This window comes from Taudactylus pleione, unplaced genomic scaffold, assembly GCF_031769625.1.
Source record: "Taudactylus pleione unplaced genomic scaffold, aTauple2 ptg000783l, whole genome shotgun sequence".
NCBI lineage: Eukaryota > Metazoa > Chordata > Amphibia > Anura > Myobatrachidae > Taudactylus > Taudactylus pleione.
This window is the reverse complement of record NW_028285185.1, coordinates 555,223-577,851: the sequence shown is the minus strand read 5'-3', so window position 1 is coordinate 577,851 and position 22,629 is coordinate 555,223. Positions and strand designations below refer to the sequence as shown.

General features: G+C 43.2%; 1 protein-coding gene across 5 annotated transcripts; it reads left to right on the top strand.

Annotated features, from left to right (window-relative positions):
• Window positions 1-5: 5 nt before the first annotated feature.
• On the top strand, window positions 6-21,627 carry LOC148475054 (uncharacterized). 5 transcript variants are annotated; one of them, XM_088457792.1, is made up of 7 exons: window positions 6-101; window positions 8,074-8,115; window positions 10,465-10,616; window positions 10,932-11,159; window positions 11,602-11,716; window positions 14,213-15,397; window positions 20,192-21,627. In XM_088457792.1, the coding sequence occupies exons 3-7, from the start codon at window positions 10,542-10,544 to the stop codon at window positions 21,178-21,180; spliced, it is 2,592 nt and encodes an 863-aa protein (XP_088313918.1). In that variant the 5' UTR covers window positions 6-101; window positions 8,074-8,115; window positions 10,465-10,541; the 3' UTR covers window positions 21,181-21,627. The 5 variants fall into 5 exon arrangements, with proteins under 5 accessions (XP_088313918.1, XP_088313914.1, XP_088313917.1 ...); XM_088457788.1 differs by having other exon boundaries at window positions 10-101; window positions 20,189-21,627; XM_088457791.1 differs by lacking the exon at window positions 6-101 and adding an exon at window positions 133-152 and having other exon boundaries at window positions 20,189-21,627.
• The last annotated feature ends 1,002 nt before the right edge of the window (window positions 21,628-22,629 follow it).

The window sequence follows — 22,629 nt, the reverse complement described above, 5'->3', positions numbered from 1 at the left end:
GGACTACAACTCCCATCAGCGCCCGAGGCACTGGGATCCTAGGATTTCACGGCGGTAGCCAATGAGCTGCAGCGAGAGCGAAGGGAGAGAGGCTGGAGCAGGTATGGGCAGAGATCATGTTGTTGTTGGGGATTAGTACTGAGCTGCTGCTGGTAATAATGATGGTTAATTAACTGAGCAGCAGCAGCCGCCGCCGCCATTTGCCGTAGCTGTCATAGGCAGGATTAGCGGAGATAGGCAGCCAGCGTGAGATGGACACGGACACGGGCTGCATGGTGGCGGTGGGACAGTGCTGCTGACACTATTGCAGACCTGCAGAAACCATTTTTGCTACCGCCCAGTCCTTATCACACATTCTGGAACATTCCTCTCTCTGGGAATGTACAGGATTCCCCCCCATCATGGGCCCTTCACTCATGAATGCAGTCCCTTGTCTACATGGTGCATCCACAGTTCCTGCATTTTACAGCACAGCATTTACCATGCACAGTTATCTTCTGCTTTACAGTATTTTTATGTCAATTACTGTAAATTTTCAGCATTTAGTGATGAAATTGTTATAAAACATGGTGTGTGTGTACATATGTAGGGTTGGGTATGAAGTACCGGCAGTCGGGATGCCTGCTGTCAAAATGCAGACGGTGGCATCCCAATGCTCGGTATCCTGACGAGTCGGGTAAGTATAGACTGGCGTCGGGATTTCGACGCCTACATTTAGTGCCGGGTCAGGCTACCAACGCCGGGATTTCAATGACCGTCATGCTAACTACATCCCTATACATATATATAATGAGAAGATAGGCAGCACACAGAGACTCGAAATATGGGGAAGAAATCACTCCTTTACTGAGAATTCAACGTTTGAACAGACGCAGCCATTTTTGCCAGGAACGAAATGGCTGCGTCCGTTGAAATGTTGAATTCTCAATAAAGGAGTGATTTCTTCCCCATATTTTGAGTCTCTTGAGTGGCGCCTATCTTCTTGTCTATTGCGTGTCTGGATAGCCAGCAGAGGAGGGCACCAAAGCAAATATAACTGTCGGAAGGCTTGTGACTGTTTTCTTATATATGTGTGGTAAATGTAATAGGTATACAGCTCTTGGTTGTGCAGTCGCACTCTGGTATATGCACGAGGCCTTTGACCTTGTGCGTTCAACTACCTGAGGTACGCGTATATCAGAGCATAGCTATCTTATAAAATGGTCCTGTTTAAGTTCTTTGTACAGCCATCTTTGGTGAGGATTGGTGTCGGGCCTTTTAAGGTCTGTAGTAATTCTGCCCTTCTTTTTCAACTTTTCTGCCAGAAATGTGTATTTCTGTCAGTGAGGCAGTGATGTGCTGCCTTTCTTTGAGTAGTGTCTTTGAGCAATGGGATTGTTTACACTTGTGGAGTGATACTGCAGTGCTGTAAGTTAGTGATTAGGTTTTGGTCACAGTGGGAAGTAGTTCAGGCATGCGGTCATGCTGGGAGGTGTGCAGTCGTTGAGAAGTAATGCACAGTCATGTGATTTAGGGTGTCCAACCATGTTAGTGGGATATCTGTCATATAAAACCCCTTTTACACCGCTGCAAAATTCTGTGTTATTGCCAGGTTAATCTGGGTTGCGGCTCGGTGTTAAAGGGTTAACCCAGTTCCAGTGACCCGGGAATCCACCCTGGCTAGCTACCCGGGTTGGTCTGAGAAGGACCCGGGTTAAGCTGTGGATCGGGCCGACATATCGGGCACATCGTCAAGTGTGTACCCACTATGCCTGTGATTCAGCTTTGAAATTCCAGAAATACAAAGAAAGAAGGAAAACTGTTGTGTGAGCACTCTTGATTCTTAAATAAATTAGTATAATGAGGAAATGTATTAAAATATAACTTGTATTGATCTAGTAAAATATAGGCCACCTAATATCAACACACCAGAACAAAAAAACATATACACACAGAAAATAAATCAATGTCTTAGTACATATACAAGACAAATTATTTAGCAAAAATCATGCTCCTAACTCATTTGTTGAGTGTAATAGAATTCACTTATCTGGGAGCAAACAATTTAAAAAAATCAATCTCCTCATTGGCGAAATATTGTGATAGAATTCTTCATATTTATAATATCTTTAAATCATAAAAAATTGTATATTCAACAGTTTGCCCCCTAAATGGTGTCACAGGTACTCTTGCAATATGTGGCATACAGGTCTCAGGGTATAACCCAAATGAAATAAGGAAAGTCAGGGTAAAGAACTGTAACTCCTAAATCTGCTGCTCCCCACTTATGCCGTAGCTATCTGTGAGGAGTGAGTGACTTCCAGAGCACAGTTACCCTTGGAAACAACAGACTGACAGGGACGTTGCTCAAGTGTTCATTTCTGCTGTTAGGTGTCTTACATAAGCATTGGACACTTGATGAGAGAATTACTAATTGAGATTGGCCGCAGTCAATAGAGAAATAGAGTAGGTAGATCTATAAGATCATGATGTCCCATAGCAACAGCTGGCACCCTACTTTTACTAGTTGCAATAATAATCATCCACTATGTGCGGCAGAGTTGCCCAGCCCCTTTTATAGCCTTGTATTATGGCCTGTATTCCTTGTCAAGAATGTAAAGATATATACTGACGTATTATATGCTATTCTAAACCGATCATAGGTATGCCATGATATCTGTGTTTATACTGAGTGTAAGCAGAAAATATCTCATTCTCAGCATATGACACAATGTAACACCCTTGTTTCGCTGGATACATCTAAGCCATAATATTGTTATATACAACACATATACTTGGAGCAAATTCCCAGAGTGATACTCCTGGTCTCAAATTGTGATTAGTACACTAATACCATCTATAGCGTTACACCACTAAACTAGCATGTATAATATACAATGCCCGATTTATAGTGCCACGGGTAACCATTTAAATGTATCCAAAACCTGCCGAAGTATAAATTAGGGATGAGCGGGTTCGGATTCATGGAATCCGAGCCCCCCCTGACCGAGTAAGGCTCGAGTTTTCCCGCCTGACTTGGATCTGAAATCGAGGCAAAACGTCATCATTCCGCTGTCGGATCTCGCGGGTTTTGGATTCTATAAAAGGTCCCCGCATCTGCGCCATTTTTCACTCCGGCTGTGGCCAGTGAAGAGGGAGGGTGGGAGTTAGGGCTGGCTGGGCTGTGTTGTGCTGCTGCTTTTTGCCTAAAAACAATATTGTGAGGTGTTCAGAATAGACTGGAACTGAGTGGAAATTAATGTTATTGAGGTTAATAATAGCGTAGGAAAAAAAAAAAAAAAAAAAATTCTGTGATTTTAGCTGTTTTTATGCTTTTTTCCCCAAAAAATACAGATCCAAAACACAAAATCCAGAACCCAAAACACGGAAGGGTGGTTTTGGCAAAACCAATCCATATCCAAAACACGAAGAAAGATCCAGAACCAAAACATGAAAAGTGGCCGGTGCACACCCCTAGTATAAATGCATATACACATTATTAGTAATTCTCTCATCAAGTGTCCAATGCTTATGTAAGACACATGACAGCAGAAATTAACACTTGAGCAACGTCCCAGTCAGTCTGTTGTTTCCAAGGGTAACTGTGCTCTGGAAGTCACTCACTCCTCACAGATAGCTACGGCATAAGTGGGGAGCAGCAGATTTAGGAGTTACAGTTCTTTACCCTGACTTTCCTTATTTCATTTGGGTTATACCCTGACACCTGTATGCCACATATTGCAAGAGTATCCGTGACACCATTTAGGGTTCAAACTGTTGATTATACAATTTTTTATGATTTAAAGATATTAGATATGAAGAATTCACAATATTTCGCCAACAAGGAGGAGATTGATGTTTTCTATTGTTTGCTCCCAGATAAGTGAATTCTATTACACTCAACAAATGACTAAGGAGCATGATTTTTGCCAAATAATCTGTCTTGTGTATGTACTAAGACATTGATTTATTTTCTGTGTGTACATGTTTGTTTGTTCTGGTGTGTTGATACTAGGTGGCCTATATTTTACGAGATTAATAAAAGTTATATTTTAATACATTTCCTCATTATACTAATTTATTTAAGAATCAAGAGTGCTCACACAACAGAGGTTTTCCTTCTTTCTTTGTATTTCTATTGTTGTATTGTACTCTAGTGAGCACCGCTACTACCCAGCAGAATTTGTAGGTATAGATTCTCCCTTATAGATACCAAGAGAATAGTGGCTTTGATATAATATTTGGTATTGTAAGTATCCATGTACATATTTGGCCTGTGCGACGTCATCTCCCTATCCCTTTCCCTCCTTTGTTTTGCACAGCTTTGAAATTCCGTCCTTGCTAATATGCAAATGCAGCAGGAGGTGTATGAAACCCTGCAGCATTTGCGATCCCAGCACTGCGACCGAGGTCGCAGGCTGGGATCACCATGGAGACCATCGGCCGCGTTGGTGGATGGCGCCTGTGCCGCCGGCCATCTGAGTAGACTCATCGGTTTACATGGCCCTTGGCCTTGTAACTCCCGAAAAATGGGATGGACACTCCCCCATTTCCGGGAATGCCGGTCGTCCCAGTCCCCGCCCCTTAATTGCCTCTGCCTTTCAATCAGGAAAAGGCGTGCGATCCCGCAGGACCCGTTCTGCACATTCGCAGAACGAACCTTGTGCGTGCGCAGATTCCCAATAATCGTGAATCTGCGTTCAGCATTGGACATGCGCTCCCGCGGGTCGTTCCATTGGCCCGCATGTGCGGCCAATGTAGCGACCCAGCTGGTGATGCCGGCAAGGTCAATGGTACCGGTGAACAATATATCGAGTGTTTGTTTACCGGATCGTGCAGTGCATACCGACCGCCCGATATATCGTTCATTGGCACCATGGGCGTCGCATTGGCGGGTCGCTTAGCAGTGATGTGCGGGCAGGTGAGGCAGAGCCTTTCCTGTCATACTTCAGTATACTCCAGAGTTTTGACTATAAGAATTATAAGAAAAATGTAGAGAAAAGATTATAAATATCTTCTTTGTATTATTCTAATCATTTTTATAGTCAAAACTGTGGAGTAAAAAGTTTATGGCAGGTGAGGCACTGCCTCCCCTGTCTACCTTTTCCGCACATCCCTGATCAAAACGCACCAAATTTCCAGCACTATATACTGCTGCACCTTTGTATAATGCCCACATGTACCCTCGGGTTCATATGTGTAAATCTGACTCTGATGCTAGCCAGTGCCTCCCCAGCCATTTACCTCACCACACGTCACTGTCTCTTAGCGTGTACCCACCTTACAGGACAGTGTGAACGGGTAACCTGTGTTGGAGAATTTGGACTAAAAAAAAGGTTTCCTTATATCGGGTTAAGTTTATATATTGCTGTACTGATTTACACACGTATTACACCAACTTGCGGAGATTGAAATTGAATCTATGGGTGGTATTCATAAAAAATAAATGTTTTTCATAGATAAAGGGACTGACGCAGATTGAATATCTGGCTATTAAAAGAGAGAATCTTGTAGTGATAAACACTACGCTTCCCGGCTCTAATAATATATACCAACAAGTTAGGACCCTAAATATACAAAGCGAAAAAATCTGAGAACAATAATTACTGCGCATGGTGATATATCATTTGCATTTCATACAATTTTTAAATAGATATGTCCAGGTTTGCGCTCTATTCAGACACAGGAGGCTTGTTTAGGAGTACACCAATAGATAGGTTTAATATAACAGCCTAATTCATGAGAACAAAAATATTTAAAATATGACAAAAATACACATACAAGTAAATGTAGGACACTGTAAAAAGAACTCTGTTGCTGTATATAAAAAACAAAATCAAACGTCCAAGTCTTATTGAAATGCTGGGTTAGTACCAGGGAATCCGTAATTGAGCTATTCAGTGTCTGTTTAGAAAACATAGTAACGAATATGTTGGTGTTCCAATGTTCTCTTAGTATAGATCAGTGGTTCCCAAACTACGCTGTGGCACTCTGGGGTGCCTGTGGTTGGTGGTCCAGTTCCAAAATCAAATTATGCTTGGTCAATGTAATGTAAATATGTGAACAAACAGAAGTGTAAACCTGTCCACCACCACATAACTGGCCCCAAGGATGACAGGTCAGCACAATTTACTTAACTTTTTTACTACATTGTTTTTTCTAAATTTTTCAATAACAAACTTAAACTTAGGGGTGTCGTGATAACAATGGTGATACTCTAGGGTGCCGTGATTCAAAAAAGTTTGGGAACCACTGGCATAGATGAATAAACAAGCTGGTTTGTATAGTTAGTAGCTGTTAATAGTTTAACTGGCGTCCCAGTTATAATCTCACTGTCCCCACAGCTTAAATATAATTACTTGTTACCTCAATCCAAATGAGCAGATAGAATGTAGCACCTATTAGTATACACGGTCCGATGTACAGGAAGGAGGGCACGCTGTTTGCGGCAATGATCGGCTGCTGCTGGTAACGTTCCTGTGGACCGGATGGTAATGTCCCTGCAGGGAATCTGGCAGTAGGAGGCGGCAGTATAAGCGACTAAGTGCGACCACTATACTTGCCGTTCCCGGCTATTTGGTGTCAGGCTCTTCAATAGGCACCAGCAACTGCAACGTATCTGGAACAAGAAGTGACTGGAGGGTATAAAGGTCAATGCGTTTCGTCCCGGGGAATGCCGAGACTTTCTCTTGACGCGTTTCGTCCCGTGGAATGTCGGGACTTTCTCTTGAGAGAGTCCCGGCATTCCATGGGACGAAACGCATTGACCTTTATACCCTCCACTCACTTCTTGTTCCAGATACGTCGCAGTTGCCGGTGCCTATTCAAGAGCCTGACACCAAATAGCCAGGAACGGCAAGTATAGTGGTCGCACTTAGCCGCTTATACTGCCTCCTTCTACTGCCAGATTCCCTGCACGGATATTACCATCCGGTCAACGGGAACGAACCAGCAGCAGCCGATCGTTGCCGCAAACAGCGAGTCCTCCGTCTTGTCCACCATAAGCCATCTGTTCCTGCACAGAGGAAAGCACCTGGTCCACAGACTCCCTCAGCGTGGCCACGCAAATACAGCGGACCGTGTGTACTAATAGGTGCTACATTCTATCTGCTCATTTGGATTGAGGTAACAAGTAATTATATTTAAGCTGTGGAGACAGTGAGATTACAACTGGGACGCCAGTTAAACTATTAACAGCTGCTAACTATACAATCCGGCTTGTTTATTCATACATACTAAGAGAACATTGGAACTCCAACATATTCGTTACTATGTTTTCTAAACAGACACTGAATAGCTCAATTATGGATTCCCTAGTATTAACCCAGCATTTCAGTGAGACTTGGACGTTTGATTTTGTTTTTTATATACAGCAACAGAGTTCTTTTTACAGTGTCCTACATTTACTTGTATGTGTATTTTTGCCATATTTGAGATGATATTGTTCTTATGAATTAGGCTGCTATATTAAATAACCGGTTATTTGATTTTAAATATTTTTTTACATGCATATGTTTATTAAACCTATCTGTTGGTATACTCCTAAATAAGCCTCCTGTGTCTGAATAGAGACCAAACCTGGAACATATCTATTTAAATTGAATGGAATGCAAATTATATATCACCATGCGCAGTAATTATTGTTCTTAGATATTACCAGAGCGCATCTTGCCTAAATTCGCACTGCGCACACGCTGGAAATGGGTGCATGTATATAGGAGAGATGCAGAGTTCTGTGCAATTAGATCACAACTATACTTCAGGCCAAAGAGGCGGAACTAAGTTGTAAAGGGGCGTTCTGTCATAGGCCAAGTTTAGTGAGGGTGTGTTCACGCAGATGCAGAGCTGCATGTACGCAGGGGCGGGGACAGACACAAAGTGCCCGTTCTGTGTGCACCAGCACATACTATATATAAAGGGCACTAGAAGGATTGTAGCCACGCCCCTCCCCCCCACCCCTCCTCCCCCCCACTATCTGCCTTAGTCACACTGCCTTCAATAATCTTATTTCAGTAATGTCTAGGCGCACTACATCTCCCATCATGTCATGTTTTTAGAAGTCGATTATAATGCATTTTATTATTTTTATTACAGGTCTTCAGTAAGTCATAGAGGCCTAGAGAATAAGGACAGATGGTAAGAATGGCATCTAACATTCAAGAAACTCATGAATTACATTGTGCCTTGTGAACAATCGCCGTTTATTTTTAGGGACAAAAAACATTAAACCTTTGAGCTGTCAGTGAAAGTTGGCTACTACATCACTAGTGATGTCAGTGGGGCCTCCCCCAAACGGCAGGCGTTCCCATAGGAACGTCTCCGTTTGGGCTACAACCCCCCCGGCCCGCCTTCCAGACGGGGCGAGCTGTCAATCAACATCGACAGCTCGCCCTCTTTGGATCGAGACCCACTACGACCGGCGCTGTCGGTCGTAGCGGGTCTCACGCATGTGCACGATGGCGCCGTCGTGCGCATGCTCTGTGGGGGGCCATCGACCCGGTCCGAGCGCATCGGCGCTAACGACCGGGTCTGAATGACCCCCTTAATCCCCAGGAAAACCTGCGATGACCACGAAAACTCCGGCCTCGGACTTTTCGCCTCAAATTGAATACGGGCCTAAGTTTGAATGACCCCTTTTAAAAAGGTAAAGAAAACTAGTTCTGGGTAATTGGTATGGCTCTTTTGTATGCCATTTTCGTCCTACTCTAAATGACTGAACTCTTATCTATAACACGGTCTCAGATAACAACTTAAAGGCGTCTTCCAACTTCAGAAGACATTATTTTAATGGGTCATACTTAAACTTTTAGTAGATGGAAGATTTATCAAACCTTCTGAAAAGTAAAAGTGGGTGTGTTGCCCATACCAACCAATTCATTTCTAGTTATCATTTATCTAGTACATTGTAGCTAGAATTTTCTATAATCTAATTGGTTGCTTTGGTCAATACAGAGTTTGCAGTTACGCGCTATGTCCTGTATTTTACTCCAAAGTGGCTAAGAAATAAAAAGACTCTGTCTCGCAGGATGCGCTGCGGCCAGTCATATAGCGAAGTCCAGAGGGGGGGGGGGGGATTGGAGTGAAGACCCATCTTTCCACCTTTTCTTCCCAGGAAGGATGCACGAGCGCCTGGACAGCCACTGAGCTCTCCGTCTATCGGTCTCATGCGATGGCGTAAGTGTCGTCATCTAGTGAGACAGTCTCCCCCACCAGGCACTGCTGGACAGACCGGCAGCGGCTTTAGTTAACCCTGGAATGATGTTCTGCTCTGCTGGAGAGGACTTGCTTGAACCAGTCTGTGCCCATGCTGAGAATATGGTACACATAGAGCAGGGCATCGTAACAGATGCAGAGCTTGTTTTGCAGGCTTCGGTATATGGACCAGGTACTATAAACAGTCTGCAAAGTTACAGCTCCAAATCACTGTGCACAAATCCCCAGAGTGTCCTCCATTTTCACTTCCAATAAATTGGCATGTGTGGGGGTCTGGTAGGAATGAGGGTGGCCAGATGGTATGGGGAGCCCTGATTTAGCCTTTTAGGGGCATATGGGGGGGTCTGGTGGGAATATGGGTGTGGCCAGATAGTATGGGGAGTTCTGATTGGCACTTAAGGGGGTCATGGTGGGGATCTGATGGCATGGATGGCTCTGATAGGCATTTAAGGGGCTAGTGGGGTGTCTGAAGGCTCATAAGTGGATAAGACCCAGTAACAGTGAATTAGGACCCACTTTTTTTTTTTTTTTTTTTCTTTAAATGAGTGGTCCCAGGGAAGTACAACATTTCATTGTGTGCTCAGTGCAACATCTCCACTTGTGCTTTTTAGAATGTTTGGTAAATATCGCCCTAAAGCCATTGATCTACCATTCTATATTCTGTACTTACCCCCATGGGTGTAACTACCATAGGTAACAGGGGTGCAGAGCTGAGGGAGGCCCATCTTCCTAGTCAAAGTTACATATGTACAATTCTCACCTTTGGGTGGTACTTAAGGGGCCCTTAGAAACTATTGCTATGGGGCTTTCAAATACCTAGTTACGCCCCTGCTTTTCGGCTATATCTTATTATCATTAGGCATAGTTGTTTATTTTTGTTGACCTGACAAACAAGATAAAGCTGCTGTCTGGTTACAGTTGTATCCAATTAAAAAAACAAACAGTGGTGTGTTTAGGACGGAATCATGAAAATAAACATATTTTCCTGATTATACAAATAGTGTGGCTAAAAAGTACAGATGTGAGCTAGGAAGATAATATCACAAGAGGACATAATATAAAGACACCTGATGGTGGATAAGCCCTTTTTAATGAGGTTTTCACCCTTAAAATACTGGTATATCCTCACGTTCTGTACATTACAGTCCCTAGTTTTGCACATGTACAATATCTATAGCCTATAGCTGCGGTACGTTCCTGTTGGCAGCTTTTTGTTTTGGTGTCAAGTGAAGATTCATCATATTGAGCGTATCGTATACATATTTAATGCAGATCGGCTCAAGGTCACACAAGAACGAATCGTGTCGGTTTCATTCTCAAGTCGTGAAGGGCTTCGAGGTGGCCAGGAGATGAGCAGGTGCACTATGCAGACTGAGAAGGTCATAAACCATATTCTGGAGATCATCTACCTGATGACGGGAGAGGTGAGAACTCTCCCACTAACACCATAAGCTGTACATTGTCTTTTACACACAGCTACTACTAAAATACATTGTATCACTATGAGGGTAATGATGTATCAATCAGTAAATAGAGTGGAGAAGTTTCCCTTACTAACCAATCAGCTTTGAGGTAGCATTTATCAAGTACGTTCTATAAAGTAAAAGGTAAAAGCTGATTGGTTGCTATGGGTATCCTGTCCACTGCATGATACATCAACCCCTTTGTTTTTGTTCTTACATATCTACCAAAATGCCTATATGATACCAGCTATGTGGCAACTTCCTCCTTCATTCTAGGAATATATGATTGTGAAGAAACCAGTCCCGTATATATGCGTGCCCCAGGTGTCTGGAGACCTGTGTCCGACCAGGAACTCCATTGTAGAGATTCCAAGTGACTCGCATGTTCATCTCAGAGGGGACGCTGGCTCAAAGCTTTCTGACCAACCCACCCATGGACTTAATACAAATGGGGAGACTACGCTTCTAGGCTCCGTCTTCCAGCCACCTGCCGGAGGAGGGCATGTAAGTTTATTACTGGGAATAGAACTGTGGGCTTGGCTTTACCTAATATTACAATGTAATGGAATAACTGCTGATACTTTAATAATTACAGGTGCCAGAAATCACCTGGTGGAAAGTGAGAGACACTCAGTGATTAATATTAGCAGTTGAATACAAAAAAAAAAAAGAAACGTTGTTGCTGCCATTTGACAGACTGTGAATAACTAACCTAACCTAGCAACAGATGTCACTGAGTATCATCCGTTTTTCAAAAACTGATCTGTCAAATGGCAGCAACGGTGTTTTTCTTAGTATTCAACTGCTAATATCAATTTCTCTAAGATGAGACTGCACAGAAGCCAGTGTCTGAGTTGTTTACGGTCTTCTAGGTAACAGATTCTATGTATAAATGTATGGGTATAAGTATAAATATAATGTTATGTTCTAATTATTTGTGTCCAAGGTGCAAATAAAGTGCGATGATATTGCAATGTATTTGTCAGTGGAGGAATGGGAGTATTTAGAGAAGCATAAAGACCAATTCAAAGACACGAATATGGATAATCAGCCTCTTTATGGTAAGTGTAGTGATCTGAATCTAAGTTACTAGATACTGATTTATATTGACAGATATTTTTTTTTCCCCTCTCTCACATAATATTGGTTGACACCAAAACATGGGTCTCTAGCAGAACCTGGACTTCGGGCCCACTTAGTGGTATATTTACTAAAGGGCGGGTTTATAGAAGTGGAGGTGTCGCCCATAGCATCCAATCCAAATCTTGCTTATTTATCTAGCAACTTTTAAAAGATAACTAGAATCTGATTGGTTGCTATAGGCAACATCCCCACTGCTATAAACCAGCACCTAAGTAAATATATCCCTTACAGTCCAGACATCAAGGGTAGCTTAAATATTACCTTATCCAGTTTGATTTACCTACCTGTGCTGAAGCATGGATATACCCAATGTCTGGACTGTGGGCATTCCTGGGTGGTGATGGGGAGTGGCTCAAGGTGTGTTAGGGGCGTGGCCATGTCAGGGGCTGCAACGGAAGATGCAGGTTCCTCTCAGCCAGGCGATGGATTAGAGCTGCAGTCGGTGGGCGTCTCCATAGACAGCCCATCGGCTGCACCATTAGTATAATTTTGCAGTAACAACTGTGACAAAAGTCGCAGCTGCTACGGGTTTGCGTAAATCTCTGATTCACCCCTTTCCCCGGGAGTGGCCATGAGGACCGGGTTTGGAAAACACTGGGCCTGTTCGGGTCCTCATGGCACCCTATCAGTGTGTGTTTTCAAGGTATCCTCAAAGAATAATCAGTACCACTTGTAACTCTATGGCAGAGGTTCCCAAACGTGGCCCTAAAGGCACCCCCAACAGTGTCCGGTTTTATTGCTGTGTTTCCATTTGTAAAACATAACAGAATAGGCTGCCCTATAGAAGTAGTTGCTAATAATGACAACTGTCAGGTACAGAGAGGGTGATATGTAAATCGGTTACCAGGACAGCCAAATATTCCACAGTTTAATTCTTTAATGTAGAAACTAGAAATACATGCATGGAGTTCAGTAGGGAGTAGGATCCCGCACCCACCATTGCACACATTCACTTAGTGATTATACACTTCTCCTCGGTCACTGACATAACACTGCAGACATGTGCCCCCCTGATACTCATGTCAGGAGAAGGTACTCTCACTCTCCATGCCAGATAGCATAGTACAGCCTTGGCCTAGTGCACACTGCTGTAGTTCCCCCTCCCTTGACAAAGTACATATTGCATTTGGCTGTAACTCATTATTTCTGATAAGGACCTGAGAACTGCAAACTTAGCAGATCTCAGGCGTGAGCTATTCCTAAACTGCTTTCCTATCATATGGGTGCCTGGAGTCTAGTGCATTCTACAAAGTAATGTGTATCTCTCAGCCTTTGTATTATGTGCAGGCCTACATAGCAGCAGAAGAATAGATAGATATAGATTAGCATTGGTTATATTAACTTCATCAGAGTCTCAATAATTCTATAAAAGGTAAACAGAAAAAAGAGTTTGCCTTTACTGACTCTGCAGCTTTGACCGGGCACAATATCTGCATAATGGAGCTGCAATAAATGCATATAATCTTGTAGGCATTAAGGCTAACCATGGACTGTACAAAGTGCAGACTGGCACTGCTTTCATGATGCACTTATAGCCAATTGATGAGGTATAATTATTGGCATACCCAGCATGACCTGACTATCTGCTCGCTATCTCACCATTTCTGTGGCCGGAGAGAAGAGAGAGTTCTGAGCTGAATTACTGTATGCCGATGAGGGCCTTTTAAACTTCTATGGAAAGGAATGCATATGTGACTAAGGCCACCTGATTGGTGCTACAGCCACCCAATCAAATGGTGTATTTACTCACACACCATACCTAGAACGTTTGAACTTCTGGTGCATAGATTGCTCTAGCCCTGAAGTGTTTTCTCTAACTGCTAGGGATGCCAGCTCTTAGGTAATGGCATGGATACCAGATATTTTTATATATATATATATATATATATATATATATATATATATACACACACACACACACACCCATCCTTAATCTTGACTTCAGATAAAGTACTGAATTTTGTTTTTCTCAAACAATTGATGCTTTGTTATATAGAAGATTCTTTCATATAATATTATCATTGTTTTTGGTGTAGAGACTGCATTATACTTGAGGTAATGTAGTGTCATGCTTAGGAGATGTTCAGTGAAGAAACTTTACCAGGTGACAATATGAATGCTGCCTGAGAAATACAGGGTGAGCCGACCCGTTTTTCTTTTTAATACAGAGATTCCTGGCACACATCAATATCTCTTGCTAGTTCTTTGTTTCTGAAGTATTGACAATAAATCAGTTGTTCATCTCATATATGCAAATGTTGATACTTGATATTTCATTCTAAGTCTATATGTGAACTGATGTTTAGTTCATAAGGTCTGGATCTCACTTATACCCAGTGCAGGTACATCTAGTATTTGCTTCAGGAATTTCACATATAATTTTAGAGTGCTAATCAATGTCTTGTTTATTCCAGCAAATCTTCTGCAAAGTGCACATGTTTTAGATCGGATTTATAATCCACTCAACCCGACAGGTGAAGCTAAAACCCAACTCAAGTCGCATGGTGGAGCTGTAATCTCAAGCTTCTCACAGCATGGAGCTCAAACCCCACACAGCCCGCAAGGTGGAGCTCGAACCCCACTCCAATCCCACGGTGGAGCCCAAACCCCACTCCAATTCCACGGTGGAGCCCAAACCACACTCCAATCCCACGGTGGAGCTCAAACCCCACTCCAATCCCACGGTGGAGCTCAAACCCCACTCCAATCCCACGGTGGAGCTCAAACCCCACTCCAATCCCACGGTGGAGCTCAAACCCCACTCCAATCCCACGGTGGAGCTCAAACCCCACTCCAATCCCACGGTGGAGCTCAAACCCCACTCCAATCCCACGGTGGGGCTCAAACTTCACTTTGCTCACAAGGCGCAGGTCAAACCCCACTTGGCTCACACAATGGAGCGCAAACTTCAATCTTCTCACAATATGGAGTCCAGACTTCAATTTTCTCACAATATGGAGCTCAAACCACACTCTGCACACAGCATGGATCTCACGCCCCGCTTGGCTCGCAACATGGATCTCACGCCCCTCTTGGCTTGCAACATGGTTCTCATGCCCCGCTTGGCTCGCAACATGGATCTCACGCCCCGCTTGGCTCGCAACATGGATCTCACGCCCTGCTTGGCTCGCAACATGGATCTCACGCCCTGCTTGGCTCGCAACATGGATCTCACACCCTGCTTGGCTCGCAACATGGATCTCACGCCCTGCTTGGCTCGCAACATGGATCTCACGCCCCGCTTGGCTCCCAATATGATGCTCAAGCCTCACTTTTTCAGCACAATAGAATTCATACCCCAGCCTGCTCACAAGACACCCTATACCAAGGACATATAAAAGACTTCAACGAAGACCAGTACAGTCCAGATAAAAAAGTTAGAAGACTGGAACCGGCTGATACACATCTCAGTTCAATAGACAAAAGAAATGCAACAGCCGAAGGGCTGTGTCTGAGCAAATGTGAAGTAGACGATAACAGTTTTGCTCTGAACAAGTTTATTCCAAATATTTATTCTTCACATCAGTCCCCTGAGCTTCCTCAGCTGAACGCTAGCCCTGATGTACCAACCCGCGTGAAAGAGGAAGATACACTTGAAGGTAGGTCGGCCTTTTAAAGTAAGGTTTACTTTTTACATTATTATTGTTGATTGGTGAGGCCCACTGTGCTCCTCAGCAGTAGACACTGGGGAAAGCCAAGCATCTCTTCCATAGGTGTGACTCGGCAAGAGAGGAAGATTAGTGTTGCCGGGGATAGATGGGTGAGCGGAATGCCAAATGTGTTTGGTTATCTGAACATTACACCAATATTTCAACCATCATGTATTCTGTAAAACTTATCGAACTGAGGGTCTCATTCAGACCCGCTCGCGAGCGCTGTACGCTAGCAAACTGGTCGATGGTGCCCAAGTGCGCATGCGCGAGACCCGGCGAGCGACGGGGAAGCCGTTGCTCCAGATCTCGCACCAAAGGGGGCATGCTGTCGATGGTGAGTGACAGCACGCCCCCTTTGGTGGGCGTGCCGGGGGCGTGGCTGCCCAGACGGAGGCGTTCCCATGGGAACGCCTACCGTCTGGGTCCGGCCCCACTGACATCACTAGTGATGTCAGTGGGAGTGATTTTGGCTCTGATAGAGCCAAAATCACTCCAGGGCTTGCGGCAGACGAGACCCTACCGAAGGGTCTCGTCGCAAGCCCGATGGTCGCGATGGTCTTGACCATCGCGACCATCATCATGGACGCTCGCATAAGCTGTGGGTGGTAACCCACAGCTATGCGAGCGTCCAAAAGGCCGCTTTGCAATTAAAAAAAACACGCCCTGATTCAGAGCGGGCGCTCGTTCATTGCGTCCGGCTCTGAATCAGGCCCTGAATGCATTTCTCTGACAGCTGTGGGTGGCTAGCGATTAGTATCCTATATTTAAAAAGAAAAAAAGTATTTTCCTTCTTTTCTGATTTGTAAATTGCAGGAAAGTCCATGTAGATATGCAGATATATATTAATGCACCAGGGGCAGGCACAGAATGCCAGCTTTCCATGGGATCGGTCTTATTTGGTGCGAGTTTGTGAAAGCCAGTTTGCATCATGAAACTCGCATGCAACGCGTGCACTGGAGAAATGGGATATCCAGTTAGAAATGCCTTTTACCCTGGTGAGGTTGCGCAATTTTTCCACAAAAAGCAAATGGGGTGAAAAAGTGGGGAAACCGTCCTGGACCCCCAAAAAAGTTGCAACTGAGATAGAAGGACAATATAGAAGGGTTTTAGTGGCCATAAATAAAGCAGTAGAGGTTATTAAATGGTGTCAAATGGCTGATTGTTGCACTTTTTATTAATGGTGGAAAAATGAGAGCAAGCATTTTTCATGAAATTAAAGGGTCTCCAGCATTTTGGGGTACAGAAAAATGTCTGAAAAGTGATTTTTTTTCAGTGTTTTTATTCAAGTTTGTAAAAAGTTGGAAAAAAAAACCCACAAAAAGCTCCCTCACTGTACAGTACTTACAACACCTCACTGTACCTGTCCCACGTCACTTACACCTCCACGTACATGTACCACAGCACTAAAGCCGCGTATCCACTTGCCGATTAAACAGAGCGATTGAACGATAACATCGTTATCTTTCAATCGCTCAACAATCGTTCACAGATCTGGCATGAAAATGTCGACAACGACCAGCGTTGCGCGCTCCCGCTGGTCGTTTTCGACATCAATCATCGACTGAATACGCTGGTCAATCTGCCGATAACGACAGTTTAGACATGTTCGGGGATGAGGGAGGGTGCCTACACTGAGCGACATATCGTTCAGTGTAGGCACTACAGGGGATGAGGAACGACTGTACGATTACGATGTTGTAAACGTACTGTTGTTACCCCATCGGCAAGTGGATATGCACCTTTACACCTCCACGTACCTGTCCCACATCATTTAACCCATTATTGCGCTTTTATAGAAAATTGCCTGAATCCTGACATGTATTTATTGGCTAAATTATGTTATTTTAACTCAAAATGTTATGTTTTTCATTGGGAGGTCCTGCACTGTGTCCTGACATTTTTACCTTCAAATAAAGATTTTTCACCTGCTCAGGGGGCTGCACACAAAAAAAAAAAAGTGAAATTACCTCCAAAAGTTTAGAATTGGATTGCAAATGCAATTTGTGATGCGAGTTTGCTGTAAGACCGACTTGCAGATCCCAAGTCCAGGTCTTGCCTAATAGGATTGACCCCCCCTTGATTTAACATAGTCAGGTGCATAAATATTGGGACATTGACAGAATTTTCATATTTTGGCCTCTATTCACCACCACAATGGCTTTGAAATGAAACAAACAAGATGTGCTTTAACTGCAGACTTTCAGATTTAATTTGAGGGTTAATACATCCAAATCAGGTGTACAGTGTAGGAATTACAACGGTTTCTATATGTGCCTCCCACTTTTTAAGGGGCCAAAAGTAATAGGACAAACTAAACAATCCTAAATCAAACTTTCACTTTTTAATACTTTGTTGCAAATCCTTTGCAGGCAATTACAGCCTGAACTCTGGAACGCATAGACATCACCAGACACTGGGTTTCATCTGTGATGATGCTCTGCCAGGCCTCTACTGCAAATGTTTTCAGTTCCTGCTTGTTCTTGGGGCATTTTCCCTTCAGTTTTGTCTTCAAGTGAAATGCATGCTCAATCGGATTCAGGTCAGGGGATTGACTTTGCCATTGCATAACATTCCACTTTTTAGCCTTAAATAACTCTTTGGTTGCTTTTGCAGTATGCTTCGGGTCATTGTCCATCTGCACTGTGAAGCGCCGTCCAATGAGTTCTGAAGCATTTGACTGAATATGAGCATATAATATTGCCCGAAACACTTCAAAATTCATTCTGCTGCTTTTGTCAGCAGTCACATCATCAATAAATACAAGGGAACAAGTTCCATTGGCAGCCGTACATGCCCACGCCATGACACTACCACCACCATGCTTCACTGATGAGGAGGTATGTTTTGGATAATGAACAGTTCCTTTCCTTCTCCATACTCTTCTCTTCCCATCACTCTGGTACAAGTTGATCTTTGTCTCATCTGTCCATAGGATGTTGGTCCAGAACTGTATTTGCTTTTTTAGATGTTGTTTGGCAAACTCTAATCTGGTCTTCCTGTTTTTGAGGCTCACCAATGGTTTACATCTTGTGGTGAACCCTCTATATTCACTCTTGTGAAGTCTTCTCTTGCTTGTTGACTTTGACACATATACACCTACCTCCTGGAGAGTGTTCTTGATTTGACCAACTGTTGTGAAGGGGTTTTTCTTCACCAGGGAAATAATTCTTCTGTCATCCACCACAGTTGTTTTCCGTGGTCTTCCGGGTCTTTTGGTGTTGCTGAGCTCTCTGGTGCGTTCTTTCTTTTTAAGAATGTTCCAAACAGTTGATTTGGCCACACCTAGGGCGGAATTCAATTGATTACGCAGTCCGGATCTCCCGTCTAAAGTGACAGGAGATCGCGGGCCGCTATTCAATTGTCATTTTTCGCACTGATCGCGCCCATAGAGGTCAGGTTTAGCCGCGTAAAGCAGCTAAACCCGACCAAAGTGCTGGGCGCGATCGCGAAAAGTGATGTTTGGGCGCCCAAACATGTCACTTTTCGCACATTTCAGCTCTCATCCCCCAGGGGCTGCGAGCTGAAATGTAGCGCTTGACAGCTGATCGTGCCAGACAGGAGCAAGAATAGAATAGCTCCGTCGGGCGCGATAGGGGATGAAAACAATTGAATTCCGCCCCTAATATTTTTGCTATCTTTTTGATGGGTTTGTTTTGATTTTTCAGCCTAATGATGGCTTGCTTCACTGATAGTGACAGCTCTTTGGATCTCATATTGAGAGTCAACTGCAACTGATTCCAAATGCAAATGTCACACCTAGAATCAACTCCAGACCTTTTACCTGCTTAATTGATAATGAGGGAATAGCCCACACCTGTCCATGAAATAGCTTTTGAATTGATAGTCCCATTACTTTTGGCCCCTTAAAAAGTGGGAGGCACATATAGAAACCGTTGTAATTCCTACACCGTTCACCTGATTTGGATGTAATTACCCTCAATTTAAATCTGAAAGTCTGCAGTTAAATCACATCTTGTTTGTTTCATTTCAAAGCCATTGTGGTGGTGAATAGAGGACAAAATATGAAAATCCTGTCAATGTCCCAATATTTATGCACCTGACTGTATATGTGCCGCCCCAGGGTATGGGGAGAAAAGGTTGTGAGTAATAGCATGCCTGGTATAACAAAATATTCAATTTGCAATATAATATTTAAGGAAGGGAAGTGTTCTAAGTTCCTGAAACCGACAGTCCCAATCAGTAAAACATGAACACAAGTCCTCCTTTTATCACTGATTATATGCATCTATGCATTTGACAGAAAGCGGTTTTGCTTTAAGGTATAGCACCCCTTAGTGGCCAGATCTTAGTGAAAAAGAGTGGAATAGTTATTTGGCTTTACAGAGCGATAACATTTCAACTAAACACTTCTGAAATATAGTGGAACCCTCTTTGTCTTCAGCAAATTAATAAACCCATATTATTTCCAAAGTAAGTGCTTTTAGCCGTGTGTCACTAAAGGGAGGACTACACCCCAGTAGACATTTAGGAAAATTGGTGTAAGGAAAAAGTGTAGTGTTGCCCTTGACAGCCAATGAAATTATAATGTCTCTAGTGCAGTTTAAGTAAAATTCATGTAAATATGTTTAATTAATGTGGGAAACACCGCCATGCATTCCCAATAATTTTCATTAATGTCCTCTGTGTGTTGTTGTTGTCACTGTATTTTTCACCACAGAATGGTGTAGACCTGTTGTGTTGCCTGAGCCTGCTTACATCCATGTCTTTTTTTTACAGCAGATGGGTCCTGCATGGAAAGCCTAACTGAGGGCTATCTTACGCGGTTCTCTCAGTTCGACCAAGACCAAGGGCAAAATGACCTAGGCCAGTACAGAGGAGGCCACACTGGACTTGAAAATATGGAGAAGGATAAAAGCTTGGCTTGGGACATCACCTCTGCTGTAACAGAAGCTGGGAATGAAAATGCATTTGAATCCAACATAGAATGCCCAGACGTAACAGACAGTCCCCAAAATATGATGGGGGAGCTTAAGGACTCCATGCTAGGCTTTAATAAAGATGTAACCGCTTTGCTAATCAACCATACATTAAACGATGACCCTTTTCCAGGTCTCTTCCTGGAAACTCACATAAAGAAAGAATTGACAAAGAGAAAGTGCTGTGACTCAGAGAAGGACCTCCAAAACGTGATGACTGATATCCGTGGCACCAAGCGACATCTTAGAAAGGATGCCTTAGGTCTGGTGAGCAGTCACTGTTCCCCAAGCCCGTTCTCAGGTGTACCTCTGTTAACCAAAATAAAAAAAGAACCATCACCTCACTTTGCTTACCAGCATTTTGCCAAGAGACCAGCCCGTCGCTGTCAAAATGGCACCTTGCGGGGTGCTGTGAGACCTCGGCTGGGTGCAAGGTCACTGAAGGAAGTGTCCTGTTCCGAGTGCGGTAAGCTGTTCTCTTGTAATGCCTACCTCATTAGACACCAGAGAATCCACACTGGAGAGAAGCCCTACACCTGCTTGGAGTGCGGAAGAAGCTTCTCATGGGTGTCTTCCTTCATCACTCACAAGAGGACACACACCGGGGAGAAGCCGTTTCCCTGCACCTTGTGCGGGAAAAGATTTTCGGATTATTCTGGTATAATAAAACATCAGAGAATTCACACAGGAGAGAAACCATATTCCTGTGTGACCTGCGGGGAACATTTTGCTCATACGTATCAACTGGCCAAACACCAGTCGACACATTTGGCTAAAAACTCTTTAACCTAACTCTATGCATCAAAGAGCACTTTAATCCAAAATTCTGAGACTGCCTTTCAGAATATGTGTCTGATGTATTAGAGACACAGAACTTTTTGGACCTACGCGCACTTATCTATTCTCTATAATAATATTTATGGCCTTAAGCCTTTTATTGGTATTTTCAGACCCTCTCTGTGTATTTTATTGCTAGTTTAAATTCTTTATTAATTTTGTGGACATACAACATCCTGTATCAAGTTTATGTTTTGAGATTGTAGAACTGTTATGTTACCATCCAATTTGAATAAGGACATGAAATAGTGGTAAATAAAATAGCATTTTTGTGCATGAAGAATGGAACACCATCCAATTTGTTTCTCGAATAGCTAAAAAACTCACTGTTTTACGCATTTTTTGTTTTATATAAAAGATTATTTAAAATTTGTTTTACATCATTAAAATTTTTATTAACCACTTTACTGGCTAATATTTTTTTTAAAAATCCCCCCTAAAATTGTTTTTTGTTTTTTTTGCTTTAAATCAAATTATGTAAATAATAGCTATTTAAAGTAATATATAGATTGATTTTTTTTTTTTTTTTACCAAATATCCAGGTTTGTCGATTCAAATTATACTTAATGACATAGCAATTGTTCACATAATTTGATAATAAAAACCTAATCAAACATTTTTAGGACAGATTTTTAAAAAAATAGTTTTATACTGTTTAAAAAAACTTAAATGATATATATACACACACACACATACACATATATATATATATATATACAGGGCTATATTCAGCAGGAACTCGGGGCCTGATTCAGACCCGGTCGTAAGGCTGCGACAATCTGCGCATGTTTACAAGACACAATGTGCGAACCAGTCACTGCGATCGGGAAGCATTCGTAGCCAGTACACAGACGCTCCGCAAGTATGAGTGACAGGACGTGCCGTTTGTGGGTGGTGACGGGGTGGTCGATAATAACGGGGGTGTGGTGGTGCGAACGCAGGCGTGTCTGAACGCCGTTTCAGGGGCGTGCATAATTAAGACGCATCGTCGGCATACACGTCACATGGCTGCAATGTGTATGCCGCACAGCAGCACTCGCAGTGCTTGCAGTAGGGTATGGTCAACCACTAGTGGTGCGCATGGGGCCGATGTCAGCCGATGTTACCGAGTGTTTAATAAATTTCCTGGAGATGACGTATGTTATTAAAGATAAGTGGGCATCTAATTCCATATTGCGATTGCAGAGCAAAACATAGTGGGCATGCTAATGTCTTACTAGCGATCGCGGAATTTGCATACTTTGCCGACGGCTGCGTGCGAACGCTGCCTTGCGACCGGGTCTGAATCGGGCCCTCTGTTCCTGAACCTCTCATTAACTATGACGTAATATCCTGGGCCAAAATGTCATCTGTTCCACAAGATCATTTTTATTTTAATGGCCCATTTGAGAGCCTTCTTTTTTA

Coding starts and splice junctions, on each gene's coding strand:
- LOC148475054 (XM_088457788.1), top strand. CDS start 10,542: ATGAGCAGGTGCACTATGCAGACTGAGAAGGTCATAAACCATATTCTG. Junction 10,617..10,931: donor TCTACCTGATGACGGGAGAG/GTGAGAACTCTC, acceptor CCTTCATTCTAG/GAATATATGATTGTGAAGAA. Junction 15,398..20,188: donor AGAGGAAGATACACTTGAAG/GTAGGTCGGCCT, acceptor TTTTTTTTACAG/CAGATGGGTCCTGCATGGAA.